This window comes from Acipenser ruthenus, chromosome 19 (assembly GCF_902713425.1).
Source record: "Acipenser ruthenus chromosome 19, fAciRut3.2 maternal haplotype, whole genome shotgun sequence".
NCBI classification, from domain to species: domain Eukaryota; kingdom Metazoa; phylum Chordata; class Actinopteri; order Acipenseriformes; family Acipenseridae; genus Acipenser; species Acipenser ruthenus.
In genome coordinates this window covers 9,097,203-9,114,026 of record NC_081207.1, presented here as the reverse complement: position 1 = coordinate 9,114,026, position 16,824 = coordinate 9,097,203, and the positions used below count along the sequence as shown (strand labels likewise).

The window sequence follows — 16,824 nt, the reverse complement described above, 5'->3', positions numbered from 1 at the left end:
ATACATGTCTTGGGTAAAGTGTACATGTTTCTCTGCTCAGCCACAGACCTCTTGACAGCTCACAATGGGGCCTTTATTTGGAGCTTGTGAACTCTGCAGTCTCCTCTCACAGATAGAAATGCAGGTGGACTGGCTCTATAAAGAACTTGGTTGCTTGGTTTTTAGGCAGCAGTAGCCTTGCTCACAGAAAGTAATGTAAATGGGTCTATCTAAATATATGTGCACTTAAACATTTGCTACTTACAGTGCAGAAAACTGTAGACATTAACTAAGTTTTTTCTCCAGTATTAATGAGGAATGCTTTAGCATCCTGTGCATTTTATATACGGTATATAAGTTTTTGCTCAAAAGAGCCAACTTCCCAACATTCCGGTATGTTTATACACCTTTGTCAAGGGAAAGTGTGTTTGAAAATAAACAGTGGAGATACTTATAGACTTTGGATGTCATGGCAACTACAGTCATTTATTTCTATTTAAATCTATTAATGCGATTGTGATTCACCACATACTGTAGTTGATGATGTAATGATCTACTATTCCTTTCTATTTAAACCTTCAGTTTGTATAATGCTGTACCTGTCTCTCCTACATATTACATTTTATTACATTTTTGGCAAAATACTATAAACAAGGTTGCTAGTTTTGCATGAGGGATTTTTTATGATTTTTTTTTTTCTCTATTTGTGATTTCAGTTTTATCTTTACAAATATATTTGCATACCTTACATGTGGTCTTACAGGTTTTAATGTCCAGGACATGTGTGCGGGGCGAAAACCAGATTTGTGGGGATCGAGCAGACAATGTGTTGACAGGAAAGCAGAGAGCTGGTGGTGTACCTCTTGCTCGAGGGTTTTAGAGAGGAACGGGAGGAGGGAGACAGGATGGTAGTTCTGGATGGACGAGGGATCAAGGGAGGGTTTTTTTAAGATGGGGATGATGCAGGCCTGTTTGAAGGCAGAGTGGAAACAGCCAGAGAGCAGAGTGGTGTTGAGAAGAGAAGAAATAAAAGGGAGTAGAGCAGGGTCAGCAGCCTGGAAGAGGTGAGCGGGGAGGGGTCCAGAGCACACGTGGTGGGTTTATGGCTCTGGAGCAGGGAGCAGAGATCGGAGTCTGAGAGGGCAGAGAAGGAGGGAAGAATAGTAGGGGATATAGACGGTGATGGGGAGCAGAGGACAGGGTATGGGTGGGGAAGGAGGCGAGGTAGTGAAGAGTTTGTGGATGTCTCCAATTTGGGAGGAGAAGAAGGAGGCAAAATCATCAGCTGAGATGGAGGAAGGTGGAGGGTTAAGGAGGGAGGAGAAGGTAGAGAAAAGTTTACAAGGATTGTTAGTGGAAGACTACATGATAAAGTGGAAGTAGGAGCATTTGGCAGAGGTGAGTGTAGAAGAGAAGGAAGTGAGGAGCGAGCGATAGAGATCCAAGGCAGCAGGGAGATTGGTTTTCTTCCTTTTCTTTCAGCAGTGCGCAGTTCGGTATGAGCCAAATCTACAAAGAGTTGGGAGAAGGAGTCGATAGAAGGGAGGTTTAAGAGAGCAGCAAAGGGGGAGAGGGAACAGAGGTTTCGGCAGAAGGTGACAGAGGTGGAGTCGGCGAAGCAGGAAGAGGGGGGGGGGCGAGGAGAGACAGAAGGTGAAGGAGTGAAGAGGGAAAGGCAGGGAGATGAGGTTAGAGGAGTTAGATTTGCAGCGGCAGGGAGGAGACAGAGGACAAGAATGAGAGGAGAGGATTACGGGGCTATTAAAGATAATCATGGTAGGAAGCAGCAGAGGAAAGGAAATAGAAATAGGTATGGGAGAGGGTGGTGTTGTGAGGTAGGCGAAAACAGACAGGTACAGGAGGCGCAAGAGCATTAAATAGTAAAGACAAAATGAAAAAGAAAGAAACGTATGCAAACCTGGTCTGGAGATGGAGCCTTTAGTTCGAAGCTTGGGTAAAGGGTTCTGCAGCCGGTCCACAGTGGCCTGTCCTCGTGTGGACTACCACAGCCTTTGGTGATAAGGCCCTTCGGTGAGCTGGCGCACTAGCTTGGCGTGAGTGCTTACATAATGCCCTACAGGTTGAGAGCTGGGTGCTGTAGACAACTGGTTGCAAATTATTCCAAATCCAGTTAGATGTGCCCTGTGCGAGTTGCTAGATTGTTACACCAACACAACTCGCTCACGTTACAACCTCAACTGGCAATCATTCACTTTACAAATTAAATATTATTTACTTACAGAATGATCGGTCTGTCGATTGCTAGCCTTCCTGCAGTGTTGTGCTTTTGTTCACTCTTTCCATAGGGAAGGCTCTGAAACACAGATGTGTAGTAGTCTGATTATTATGAAAAGTACAATAACGTCGAGGGATTTAGCCTTAGGCCTTTTGTTAATCCATTGATTTTTACCTGTAATAACTATGGATACTTAGCAACCCATACTATACTTCTGACATCATAGGCAAGTTATACAAACATGGATAGTAATGTTTACCATACTTGTGATATTTTGAGACTAATAATCAGTAACCTGTAGTGTTTGACAACAGGCTGTTTAAAATATTAATGGCTTGCCGTATTTATAGATGCAAGACGACAATCCCACTGCTTCCACCATTAATTTACCTCTTTTATTCTGTCATCAAGTATCTTTCCTCTACCTCTCCTTTGTCTCCCTTTCGGGGGTCAATGGGTCCCATCACCTGGCCTTGGTTGACCTCTGACAGCTGTCAAAGGCAACACCTATCCTACTATTCCCTTTAGTAAATATTCTAACACTAATCATGCTGCCACCTCGCTTACTGATGTTGGGTCACTACCTCCCCCCTTGAAACATGCTTGCCGGAATGTCACTCTGTGATGAAAATAGGCTTCAGTAGGTGGTTTGACAAATACATACATCTTCAAAGTGTATAACTTAGGAGACAAAACAAGAATTTAAAAAGGAGATTTGTTGATACCATCAAATTTACAGGAAGCATTTACAAAGCTGTTTCTTTCAACAAGGGCTTAAAAAGGGAGTCTTTGAATTTCTTCATAACAGCCTAGAAAAGTATAATGAATACCAAGGTATATGTAATACATTAAAACAAACTTTTAAAAAACAAGGTTTTAAATAACTCCAGAGCTTTGGGAATCATCACCACTTTAGTCTATTTGTCATCAAAAATGATACCTGATAAAAGCATGGTCGTGTGATAGAGGCATACAGAAGAGTGCAGGCCAGTGCCCTGGCTGTGCCTTGCTGCTGATCTCCACTGGGATTTCACTCGGTTCGTTGTATTGGCTCTGGCACTGCTGTGGGTTGTTGTAGAGAATTGTTGTGGTTAGGGAACAAAATGAGACATTGTTAAATAAACGAGGAAAATGGGGGTAAAGTAATCACACTCTAATTATCTAAATTAAAAAAGGAGGAGTTCATGTATTTTTTTGAGTAGGCTTTTGTTAGTTGTATTCCATTGAAAGGTATTTATAATTGTATTGCTTTTTAAAAATATATACTGTATATTTGTACTTGCTTTAAATAGTTTAAGTTGTATTCCCCTTTCACTGGAAATAAAATAAATGTAAAACTTTTCTAAACTTTGGGTAACTTGCAGTAACAACTGTGGCTTTGTTTACAGTTCTCTGATAAATCCACTGTTTTCATTTGATTAGAACTAGAAAACCAAAGGATTATGTAAATTAATGTCATAGACAAAAGCAGTTCTATTAACATTCTGAGTTGGTTTTAGCTAGTTTGTAACAATAATGGTGAAAAATAGCTGTTGTTTCTATCTTTTGTCAAAATTTGCAAACAGGGCTGGATTAGAGCCTGCAGGGGAAGGGGCTGAGGGTGTTTCTGTGATTTGCAAACCCCATTGAATGGTGTCATCTTGGCCTATCTGTAATGCCGGTAGATCCAGTTTCATTGAGCTTGCGTTTACTTAGTGCTTCTGTCAGATCCACACCAGCACTGAGGAGATGGCTGTGCTTTCTGAGGAAGTACTGCTGTGGCATGTAAGTCATTTTTATAAATGCATTTTTACTATCTGCCTTCAGATAGTGGTTAAGTTGCTTTATTGAGACGTAGTTAAGATAATAGTTATTTTTTGATGTAACATTTATTAAAAAAGTTTTTTTCCTCATGAAAATGCGCCACTTGTGTAGTTGTATAGTCACATCTTTAGAAAGTTTATATATATATATATATATATATATATATATATATATATATATATATATATATATATATATATATATATTTGTTCTAGTGTAACATTTGAATGTTTCATTGTAGTATGTATACATCTTTTAAAGACAGAAAGTAGCCTTACATTGATACAAGCTATAGTGGGACTGTTCTCAGCATTCAAGTAGCTCGAGGCTACCCAAACACTGTTATCTTGGGCTGTAAATACTATATATCTTCTTGTCACACTTGTTTCCTGTGTACGCAAAGAGACTTTGAATGATCCAGCATATTTAAAGCAAAAAGAGCATAAACCAAATACCGATTCTTTAAGTGTTTTGTATTTCTTAATAGATTCTGGCATACCAGATATCTTGTCAGACTCTGCTCAACTAGCAGCCTGACAGTTCAAAGACAATCCATACAAGCCTTTCTAACCCTGACTACCATGTTGGTTATATATTTTAAAGGAATGTTTAGTCCTATGTTCTGTATTATGGAGTGTCCTGTTGTGTGTTAAAGTCGAATCCTTTTAAAGTTATGTAAAGCATGTGTGTGAGTGTGGTTTGGGGGGTGGAGATCCTTATAAAAGTTTACCACACTTGATTTTTGCATTTGTACCGTGCTACCATATACTTTGTATTTACCATGCTGTATCATACATTCCTGGGTTTTACAATACTTTCCTGTGCTTTGCCATGCTTTTGCTATGCTTTATTTCATGCTGTGATACTGTTGCTGTGAGAAGGCTGGACTCTACATTGTGTGGATAGCTTTAGAAAACCTACTTTATATTTTACCAATCTGGTTTCTACAGTAACATGTCTCATCCATGTTTAGTCTAAATGTGGTTAGAAGGTAAATCGGCTGTTACCACCATTCATTTCTTTGTATAGTATGACCTTGACCATGTTTAGTTTAAAGGACACATTGTTTAGCATTGTAAAGCTTGATGTTTTAATCTATTTATCATAAATGTTCCATAGTAAATTCTGAGATGCACCTTATATGGTAAAGTTGCCCCATAGTAAAAGCATAGCAAAGCGTTATAAAGCACAGTGAAAGCATAGGTAAGCATTGTAAAGCTCAGAGAACTATGGGAAAACTGAATAAATGACCATGCAGATTTACTGTGGGAACTTTTACAGGAAGAAAGCTGCATTTATGTTAATGTTAATCTCTTTTTAAAATGTACAATTTGACACAGAGGGTGTTCTGCCACTGTGCTTGTTTCAATATTTTCTCCCCTGTTTGAGTTTAATATTGTTTGTCTTTTCTTCAGAATGTCTGGCATTTCCATTGTCTTGCTGTTTACCTAAGCTGGCTATTGAACATATTTGACTTCTTAGACTGTCAGTCATCTGCATAAGTAAAGCTTGTAAAAAACTATTTAAACTAATGTGTGCCGTAACCTGTAGAAGTAAATCCACTTTTAAATATTATTAAGCTTTGTTGAGTTAACTGCCAAGAGTTTCGCTCATGCAGTATGTATACAGCCATTGTTTGAAAAGGAATGTAAAGGGGATTTATATCATTTAAAGATACAGTGTGTGTCCCATAATCATGTTTAAGTGTATACTAAAATATAATCCCTTGGTGTCTGCATATTATTATTATTATTATTATTCATTTCTTAGCAGACGCCCTTATCCAGGGCGACTTACAATTGTTACAAGATATCACATTATACAGATATCACATTATGTTTACATACAATTACCCATTTATATAGTTGGATTTTTACTGGAGCAATCTAGGTAAAGTACCTTGCTCAAGGGTACAACAGCAGTGTCCCCCACTGGGGATTGAACCCACGACCCTCCGGTCAAGAGTCCAGAGCCCTAACCACTACTCCACACTATTCATTCATTACATTATTCTTTGGTTTACCTTTCTCTTCGCTATTCTTCAGGCCTTGCTGCCTTTCCAGTTTGTTAACATTTCCCAAAGCAATCTAAGCTTTGGGGACACAAATTTCCTTGACTCTGAAAATGCTTTCCATGGTCTTATGTGATGTTATGAAAAATAACTTCAACTCAGGAAGCAGAACAGAAAAAAAGAGCATCTCCTTTTTTTAATCATGTACTGTTTGTTAGAAGGATAACATTTTACTAGAACCACCTAGAAATATAGAAACACTATTTTAATGTAACTTAATGGACACAGCATCTTTAACTACATTGTTAATCAAGTGATTATTTAAAAGTATAATTATTTATTTGTTTATGTATGTATGTATGTGTTTTTCATGCATATGTAGCAGGGAGTGTTGTGTGATCCACTGTCATCACGGATTCCGAGTCCTGTAAATAAAAATGTGTTTATGGGTCTGTTGTTTTAGGCTGGGTTACCTTTACAATACTACTAGAGATGTCTAAAATGTTGAAATGATTTAAAAAAAAAAAAAAAAAGTGTATTATTTTTAAATCAAATGTAGCTACAATTTTATGAATAGGGCTGTCAAACTTGTATGACAGGAAGAAGAAAAAATAGCTGTGTGATTAAGATGATGGCAGCTAACAAATTCACTTCATAAATGTTACCAGTTGTGCACTTGCATTCACTTTATAGGTCTCAAATGTAGGGCATGTGGCCCAAATGTAGAACAAATGATCATGTTTTAAATAGAATGTCATGTTTGATGTGTAAAGCTGCACATTTTAGATCTATGTAGCTAATGGTAGTGCTAAACTGATAAGTTTAATGGCATTATTTTGCTAGCTACAATCACTTTTATACAGTTAAAAAAAATGTTTGCCGGTATGTTAAATTTCTTTGAAACTCAGCTCCGCTAACTTTCCATTGCAGGTCTGCAGATGTTTGTGAAATGGGCTGTGAAATTTAATTTAAATCTGTAAAAAGGCATGAAATGGAGCTTGTAAAAATAGAACACATACTGTAAGTAGACTGACCAGTACCTGGAAAGCCCCTACCTGTACAAAGCGTTACTAACACCTAAAGCCTCGAGGCTAAACTCTCCTTTTGTTTACATTCCTGCATTCATAGGTGCGTATTGAGGAGTTAGAAGAGGAACTGGATGCAGAACGGGTCATAAGAGCGAAGGTATGTGACTTAAATGACAGGATAAGCACGCCAGCCCAAGGGGGGCTGGAATTCTTGTGTTTATCTTAATCCCATTTAGCCCTAAGGTACAAAAAAAGAAAAGCCAAAAGAATGCTTTCAACATTGTTGTCTACCTGTAGCTTGGAATGAGTAAGCTTTTTAACCAAGGCTGTTATTATGCTACATTAAAAGTCATGTCCTCATTAGAATCGTTTTTGTTGTATCTGTGTAAAAGTGTTGTCTTGCAAGAGAATTTAACCGGCTGTAAACTTTGAGTTATAAAATAAGTATAGTTTTTGAGAATTAGCAACGGGACCTTGAAATAGATGGAAAAGAGCAATATTTCAAAAAAAGTTAGTAGGGCTTGTTTGTATTCACATTTGTTACAAGCACAATTTTATTTCAGTTTTAAAATCAATAGGAATATACTTATCGGTCCCTAAATCAAATATCTAAGGTTTTGTGGTTACTTTATTGGGTGTATATTATTATCTAAAATAAATATACTAATGATAATTTGGAATAATGAACTTTGAGAGCACATCTGTAATATCTTCCCACATAGTGGACCTTGCATACAAAAGCAACATACTATATATAATTTAACAAATTGCTATGTACAAAAGTAATGCCTTAAAACATCTGTTGAATGTATTATAAAGCTTCCTGCTTAGCCTCCATCACTGCCCCCTAAGGTACAGCAGGGTGTGTGTGGGGGGGGGGGGGGGGGGGGGGGTGCATTGATAGAGAGGCTTAAATCGATTTAGGTACAAAACTTTGGCATCTGAAAATTGGTGAATAGTGGACAGCTGAAACTTCCACAAATTAGTCTCTATGTTTTGTATTCTAAACTGCCTATTCTTAAAAAAAAACCTGCCCATTCTACAGTACAGTACCAGGAGAAACACAAGAAAATGCAGTGTTTCTCCTAGCTGGTACTGCACTCTAGAATGGACTAGTTTTTAAGAATAGCCAGTGTAGATAAAAAGTCTTGCAAACATACTACAATATACAAAGAGAAGGGTGCCAGTATATACAATATATTGTAATATCCAACTAAAAATCAGTTCTGTGTGTTGTCCTTGCTTCAACAGCACATACTAAAACCCAGTTTCACAGATTGCTTCCACTTTTTCTAAGCATGTCTGAAAACAGCTTCACTTCCAGCAGCACATCGGCTTACATTTTTTTTTTAGTATCCCAGAAGGGAGGCCTGGAAGCCTGCAACACCTTCAATGAAAACAGTGGATTTCAGCCAATCAGAGCACAGCTATTTCTACGACAGTATGTGCCACATTCTTTCAACTGCCCAATTACCAAAAACATGTGCACTTGTGATAACAAATGAAAAAAAAAAACTTTTTCAATGAATTACTTCAAGCTTCTTGGACAGCTGCCCAATCCTGCTGATTCTAATAACTAAGTAAAAGCACATATACTCCAGCACCATGTAACACAGAGAAGGGAAAACTGAAACGGTATAGAACTGCTAAATAGTGATGACCAAATGAATTCCGAAAAGTGATTCCAAGCTATTTCTACCATATTGTTTCTGTATTAGTATTGTTATTTATAAAGGACTGCTGTTTATTCCTCTAATGCATTTCTGATCGGACACAGTTTCGGTTCAGGTAACAAGCACAAGTCCTATATCTGGCTAGTTGGTTTGATTGAGACCACAGCATACAAATGAAACATTGCTACAAATTAATTGCTTTCCACATAAACCAGTATGATTGTATTGTACTATTGTCCTCAAGTGGTAGTATTAGAAGCCTATATTAATACTAGAGTACAATTAAGCACAGAGACAAGCTAAGGGTGCCCACTTGTGGCAAAAGATAAAATTCCATTTACAGGACAGGTCTGTATTTTTGTGTTTTATGATAGCCAGACGATGTGTGTCGAATGCTAATTTAACTATCTTATTGAAAAGAAACTCATAAGTTTTGTATTTTCTGGCATGTCAGTTTAATTTCTTGACACCCTGAGAGAACAGAAACCTTGGATTTTCCATTGAAGTAATTCACCAGGAAGGAGGTTTACACTTTTTAGTGTCACTTGACTCCCCTTAATTAGAATGAGTCCTATCCTGTAGGCGAGGTGATTTAGCTGTCTAGCAGTTGTCCATGTTCTGTTGAAATTACAGGGAAAGCATGCCAGGGTCGAGCAGAGACATGTAGATTGTTATCTTTTAATGTATGGTACCGCAGTGGTAATCGAAAGCTACATATTCCTGGGGATAGCCTGAAAGCAATACATTGAGAACAGCTGATAGTGCCCAGACATTGAAGGTGATGAATTCCCGTGGGCCAGCACTGGAGTTTGGTTTTCAGATAAGCAAGCACAGAGCAGTTTCAGCTGTCAACATCTATTTGTTTATTATACCAGTTTCTTCTGTCTCTGTTAGACTTGCTGTTTCAAAGGTCATTTACTTTGGATTCACATTCCTCAGAGAAATTGCTTTTTTATTCTTAGTTTGTACCTAAAATGTTTATTTCAGTTACAGTATGCCAGCAGTGGTATAAACTAATACATGGAATGGACTCTACATACAGAATAGGATCATGTACACCTGTAAGTGTCTATAAAACAACTAAATGGATGGTGTATCACGTCAAATTAATTATCGTCCATTATTTAAAACGGCTTTAAGAATTTAGTTCAAAAAATGGTTACAGAATATGAAAATCTGTTGCATTACAACTAACATAAAGCACTAGACTTATTGTGTGTTTGTTTAATGAACATCTGGTCCTGTGAATTGTAAAGGTACACATGTCTTAGAATTTTCTTATTTTAAACAGATACACATATGTATTTAACATCCAATTTAAATGGTCGTAGCAAACAAAATAATTCCATCACTAGTTCTCAAATGTGCAATTTTGAAAGAAACAAATGTAGTATTTCCATTTACAGCCATGATATCTAGTACTGAACTACACCAGGTTAAAGAAAGTTCTTAGTTTACATACCTTACACTGAGAACTCTGTTACTGCTTCACTTCCTAGGTTCACCTTCACAGTATTGGAAGCATGCAGATTTCTCTACCTAGCACCAGATATCACATTTTAGATGAAAATACACGTTTTTCTTTCAAAACTGCATATTTCAGACCAATATAGAAAATGGAAATGAATGACAGAGAATATTTATGAAATGATTTTGTTAGATACAAACTCTTTAAGCAATTCAAGGTGTTGAATCTTGATTTAGGTCTTCTTTAATAGTTCATATCTACAGATGAAGATACAGGTACACTGGTAAAGTGTGCGAATGTAGAAATTCACCTGCTATGACTCCAGGCCCACAATGTCTTTATCTGTTTGAGAGTGGTGTTGGCTTATTAAGCCCTAGAATTGATGGAAACTTTCTAATGTGCTGACAGACCAATTTCTCCTGTAAATGGTACAATGACATTCTGTCTGATAAGTTGTTGTGCCATTTGAAATAAAAACAAAATGACATTCTCTTGTTTATTTAATTTCAGGTAATTAATTTAGTTACATTTAAAATGACCTTTAGAAATGAAGCTATGCTGTTGGACATAATCCATCACAGTTTTATACTTATATATCTGCAGCAACAAGCAGTGCTTCTGTGCTAAGGGAGCACAAGGACAGCAGCAATTAGTATGACACTGACGTGTGTAAAATAGTTGTGGGAACTTACCTCAGTGTGAAGCTCGTTTTGTTTCGGCTTTAACAGGGTGATTCAAATAAAACAGTTTTGCCCATTTCAACCAGGAAAAGGTGCATAAAATGATCATTGTTTTATTTTTTAATCCGTTCAAGTAATCAAACAGGAAGCCATTCAAGATACGTTTGCAGCCAATTGTAGCACAGATTATGAAAAAAGTAGTTTAGTTAAGCATAGACTAGTTGAGTTATGTGATGAGAGAGACTGTTCCCTTCTTAGAAGAACTTCCATCACATGCTTGTGGTAAATGCTGTATTGATTGTCACTGACAGGTAGAGAAGCAGCGCTCTGACCTGACAAGAGAGCTGGATGACCTCACTGACAGGTTGGAAGAGGCCGGAGGAACCATGGCTTCCCAGGTGTGAACTAAATTGTCTGTTTCATTTCAATGGGTAAACTATGAGAGACAAAAGGACACAAAGGGCACACAAATTACGCACACAAGTAGCTGTAGGCACATTCCTAGTTTCTTTCACTTTAGAAACACTACCTTAAATCACCTATTAATATTTTCTTTCAATATGTAAATGGTAAGAAGCGTTCTAAATGTAACGGGCAGTGTTGTGTGATGCACTGTTGTTATGAATTCTGGCCCCTGTTGGTGAGATGAGGTAAAAGATCTATACCCACAGATGCAGATGAGCATGGCTTTTTCGCACAGTGGTTAAGTCGCTTGCTTTTGGTGCGCAGGATCGCCGGTTTGTGCCCAGACCTATCTGTCACCATTGAATCAAGAATTATTTCTTATAAAATTGTGAAATTATCCAGCACAAAATATAGAGATGCTCGAAATAAAGCTGATGGTCAAATCAGGAAACGTATTTCTGTTGTGTGGCTCCAGATTGAGACGAATAAGAAGCGTGAATCGGAGCTGCTGAGACTTCGCCGTGAGCTGGATGAAGCTGCCCTGCAGTCGGAGACCATGGCGTCAGCTCTGCGCAAGAAGCACACCGAGGTGGTGGTGGATATGACTGAGCGGTACGAGAGCCTGCAGAGGGGGTGCATTAAACTGGAGAAGGACAAGCAGAACATGAAACTGGAAATAGATGATCTGTCAGCCACCATAGACAACATGCAGAAAGCCAAGGTATTCTTTTAAAAGGGCTAGTGTTTTTATGGCAAGAAAAGGAGGGTGTACCTTGACATATTACAGTGCTTCCAGTGTAATCGGTGAGGAATGAAAGTGATTATTCTCTTTATTAATTACTGTTTTGTTTCCAGTCCTATCATTTATATTTACTTCTGAGGGCAGCAGTACTGTACATTTTAAAGAGGAGGACACTGTCAATGAATCCCCAAAATGATAAACACCAAGAAATTGTATTTCAGTGTAAAAATGTAACATGAATGTGGGACCGTACCTTTTAATAAATGTACCAATTGTCATTGGTGATCTTATATAATTTTCTTTAGTAAATTGATTAACTGGTAAAAAAATAAAAAAAATAAAACGTGTGTTATCAGTGAAAGTATTTACCTAGTAACAGTCCATTCATTCATGGTTGATTTAGTATCTAAAACCACATGGTGTCAATGTTAGGGGTGCCATTGCACATGGACCTAATAATGATTGTATCCAGTTCCCCTGTATGGTTTCTTGTCTGTATAGATTGTTAAAAATATTCTTTTTTTTAACAGGTCTCTAGTGATATCCAAATGCGGAAACTGGAAGATTTACTTGCAGAATCAAATTCTAGGAATGAAGAACTGCAAAAGGGGCTCAATGAACTGAAACTCGCCAAAACAAGGCTCACAGGTATTAATTAGAAAAGAAATGTCTGACATGTATAGCTTGTATATACAGTATTCATGTGGCTAGTTTCACAGATCTCAGTAAGTAGAGCAGGGTTGTAAGCCCACAGTTATGTTCTAATGGGTATTAAGCAGATGTTAAATAAAATGCCTTCTTCCTTTAAGCTGAAAATAATGAACTTGGCAGTCAACTGGAGAAAGTGGAAAATAGAGCCAGTCATACCAATAGGACAAAGGCCCTGCTGATAGCACAGAGTGAAGACCTGAAGAAGCAACTGGAAGAAGAGAATAAGGTATAAACATAGCCCTACTGCTCATAAACTGTACTGGCTTTCTGTCCTGTAGCATTTTACAAATTGGAACAACAGTTGCTCATTGACCAAAGCTTCTTGGCCATTAACATGTCCCTTGCTGATGATGTCATCAGCAGTGGAAACAGCTTCCTGTATTCCCTGGTGAATATTGTATACAATAAGGTGACATTGTGGTATTCACAGACAGCAGCACCATACAGCAGATGTAGAAAGGACAGTTTTCATGCAATTTTGTTGAATTCCTCTTTGAGGTAATTGGGCCTAATCCAGTGTCTGGACTTCATTTTTTTGATAGTTATATTAAATCATTTTAAAGTCAAAAGGATGTCTTACTATCTTGTTAAAAGTAGACCCTGTCTACCACACATGCTTTTAGTAAAATAAGAAAAAATCTGGGCAAAGTAACATCAGTAGAGAATGGAAGTAGATAAACATTTCGGCAAGCATCTTCATCTGTGCATCAGTCTACTTGACTTAAGGTCATATTTTGGTTATTCTGGTCTTTAATGAACTCCACTGTAATGTTACAAAAAGAAATACATATGACTTCAGAGTGTTTAAGAGGCATTGAATTATATTAATTACTAACTGTAGGTGTTTGGCTCTAGTTTTGTAATAGGTGTTTCTTTTCTTTCAAAAAACAGTCAATTCATAATTTCTCAGGTGTTTGAAGTTATAGAAGAAAATGGAACATGTTTGTTTGTGAATAACATGAAACTTAAACAGTGATGCTGTTGTTTTAGTCAAAGAGTACACTGGGAAGCAGCCTTTCCAATCTTAGCCACGAATGTGAAAAGTTGAGGGAGCAGCTGGAGGAAGAGCAGGAGAGCAAACTGGAGCTCCAGAGACTGGTCTCCAAACTCAACAGCGAGGTGACCCACTGGAGGAACCGTTACGAGGCTGACGCCATTCAGCGCACCGATGAGCTTGAGGAGGCCAAGTAAGTCACGACAGGGCTGGATTTTCCACTTCACCTTATTCTATTATGTAATTTAAGAGCAAAATGAAAATGTGAAGCAGGGGCAATTACACAAAGTATTATCATAAATAATTTACTCCAGTCCTATGACCAGGTGTCTTTAAGGCTGGTGTTGAGACCACAGAATTAGATAGCCTTATAACACAATCAAACAGCACTTTATTACGTTTTTTCTCAGAATGTATTTTGTGGAACTGTATGGACCTTTTTTTCATCGCCTCCTTAACACATATAAACTGGCACAGGAGAAAACACCACAAGCCACCAACAGCCAAGCAGCCATCATACATTCCAAGTTGATTTTATCTAGGAATTAGATTGTATTTCAGATTTGAAGTCATTGAAGTAGAAATACTGAACTTGTGTCTTTTCCAGGAAAAAGCTCTCATCGCGTCTGCAGGTGGCAGAGGAAGCTGTAGAGGCCTCCCAGTCAAAGTGCTGTAGCCTGGAGAAAACCAAGCAGCGACTACAGGGAGAAGTTGAGGATCTCTGCATTGATCTGGAAAAGGTCAGTTTGAAAGTCAAAACATATATAGCATCATCTCTAAACTATGGTTCCCGACTCCCCTGTTACATTGAAGACTGTATTCAACACTTCACAATGATTTACAGCAACTAGGGGTGGGAATTGAGTTGCCCATTTTTCTCAGTGACCCCTTACTTGGCAAATACCCTGGTATCCCTGAATAGATAATCGTCTACTCTTTAAAAATATGCAAATATTTTAATGATTTTAATGTGTCTGTCCCACAAGTGCTGTGGTCTTGTGAATACCAATGAGGAATGACTGGGTATGACATTTTCTATTAATTTGACCATGGCTAAGGACTGCCAAGGACAACACTACATTAAATACTGTACCAGTCTTGCCAGTCACCACTCAGGAAAATTATATTTTGAGTAAAATAGAGAACAAATGTTCCACCCACTCATTCAGCATTGTTAGTAAATTAATCATATTTGGGGTACCACTGAACTTAAAATCCTTAGTTTTTAAATACGAGACTGTGGCAGGAATGGCTGAGTGGTGACGTCACGGCAGAAGCAGGGACAACAAAAACAAAAAGGTATTGTGCAGTGGCGCGGGCGCCGTTTTATTTAAAGCAACCAAAAATAAATAAATAAAATATTTAAACAAAAGAACACTTGCTCACAGAGCAAAATAAAAGGGTAAACAAAAACAAATCACGAACACAAAATCCAAAATAAATAAACCATACACCATACAGGTCAGGCTGGGCAGTCGCTGTCACTGTTCCTGTATGCTATGCTTTAGTTTCGTTTTTAAATAAACCTTCTCTCGCTCTCCGTCTCTATCACCCACCCCGAGTTGGAGATCTGCAGGCTTTTTATATTCAGGTGACCATCTCACGATTAGCAACTAAATTAATCACTTAATTAATTCGGGAGATGGCCACCTTCTGCACGAGTTTTTTCCATTACACCTGGCAGAGGACGAGCACCGATCTCGCCTCTGCCAGGACATGTTTTAAAAATAAACAAAACACGGCGCTACGCCGTCATAAATCAAAACAATAAAACATACGGTGCTCGCCAACATAAATACAATACACTAAAAATAAATAAACAATACAAAACAATCTGCACAGGGGCGGAGGGGGAGACCCCGATCTAAAAATAAATAAACAATGTACAGGGCTGCTCGCCCTGTTACATATCCCCCCCCTTGTGCGAAGCACACATGGCCCCAACGGCCACCTCCCCCCTCAGTCTCAATGTCCCGGAAGAGGGGGAAGCAAGTTGTTTCCGGGGGGTGGCCATAGTGGAATCTCCAGCACCCCCCAATTCTTTGTGGCCGGCAGCTCCCTCTTCTGGGGCTCCCTCCACACTCTGTCCTGCCGCGAAATTGCGGCTGGGGGAGCTGGTCTCCTGACCTTCCCCCTCCTCTTCATGGCCAGCAGTTCCCCTCCGAGGGGCTCTGACCACCCAAACTCCTGCCGCGAAAGTGCGGCTGGGGGAGCTGGTCTCCTGACCTCCCCCCCTTTCTTGATGGCCGGCAGCTCCCCTCCGTGGGGCTCCGACCACCGTGTAGGGTCCCCAGGTGAAGCAGGATCCCTGGCGACCCCAGGCGACGGCAGCGGCAGCGGACCCTCGGGAGGCGACGGCAGCGGCAGCGGACCCTCGGGAGGCGACGGCAGCGGACCCTCGGGAGGCGACGGCAGCGGACCCTCGGGAGGCGACGGCAGCGGCAGCGGACCCTCGGGAGGCGACGGCAGCGGCAGCGGACCCTCGGGAGGCGACGGCAGCGGACCCTCGGGAGGCAATGGCAGCGGACCCTCGGGAGGCAACGCAGGACCGGCAGCAACCCTAGGAGACGCAAGGGAGACACAGGCGACCCAAGGCGATGCTGACGGCGGGAGGGGAGCCCCTGGCCATGAAGGCGGCAGCAGGAGCTCCACTTCTCCCAATGGTGGTGGTGGTGGTGGAGGTAGAGGTAGCTCCTGCTCCTCTCCTCTTGACAGTAAAGGCGGCAGGGGCTCCTCCTCTTCTGGCGGCCAAGGCGGCAGGGGCTTCTCCCCTTCTGGCGGCCAGGGCGGCAGGGGCTCCTCCCCTTCAGGCGGCCAAGGCGGCAGGGCTTCCTCCCCTTCAGGCGGCCAAGGCGGCAGGGCTTCCTCCCCTTCAGGCGGCCAAGGCGGCAGGGCTTCCTCCCCTTCAGGCGGCCAAGGCGGCAGGGCTTCCTCCCCTTCAGGCGGCCAAGGCGGCAGGGCTTCCTCCCCTTCAGGCGGCCAAGGCGGCAGGGCTTCCTCCCCTTCAGGCTGTCAAGGCGGCAGGGCTTCCTCCCCTTCAGGCTGCCAAGGCGGCAGGGCTTCCTCCCCTTCAGGCTGCCAAGGCGGCAGGGCT

The 16,824-nt window shown here is 40.2% G+C and overlaps 1 protein-coding gene across 4 annotated transcripts in view; it reads left to right on the top strand.

Moving 5' to 3' along the window:
• LOC117424505 (putative uncharacterized protein MYH16) overlaps positions 1 to 16,824 on the top strand; it is a 95,060-nt gene that overhangs the window by 58,542 nt on the left and 19,694 nt on the right. For all 4 annotated transcript variants that reach the window (XM_058992457.1, XM_034040881.3, XM_034040882.3 and 1 more), the window contains 7 exons: positions 7,158 to 7,214; positions 11,190 to 11,276; positions 11,759 to 12,004; positions 12,556 to 12,673; positions 12,835 to 12,962; positions 13,727 to 13,923; positions 14,338 to 14,470. In XM_058992457.1, coding sequence (XP_058848440.1) covers positions 7,158 to 7,214; positions 11,190 to 11,276; positions 11,759 to 12,004; positions 12,556 to 12,673; positions 12,835 to 12,962; positions 13,727 to 13,923; positions 14,338 to 14,470 — 966 coding nt within the window. The remainder of the gene's footprint in view (positions 1 to 7,157; positions 7,215 to 11,189; positions 11,277 to 11,758; positions 12,005 to 12,555; positions 12,674 to 12,834; positions 12,963 to 13,726; positions 13,924 to 14,337; positions 14,471 to 16,824) is intronic.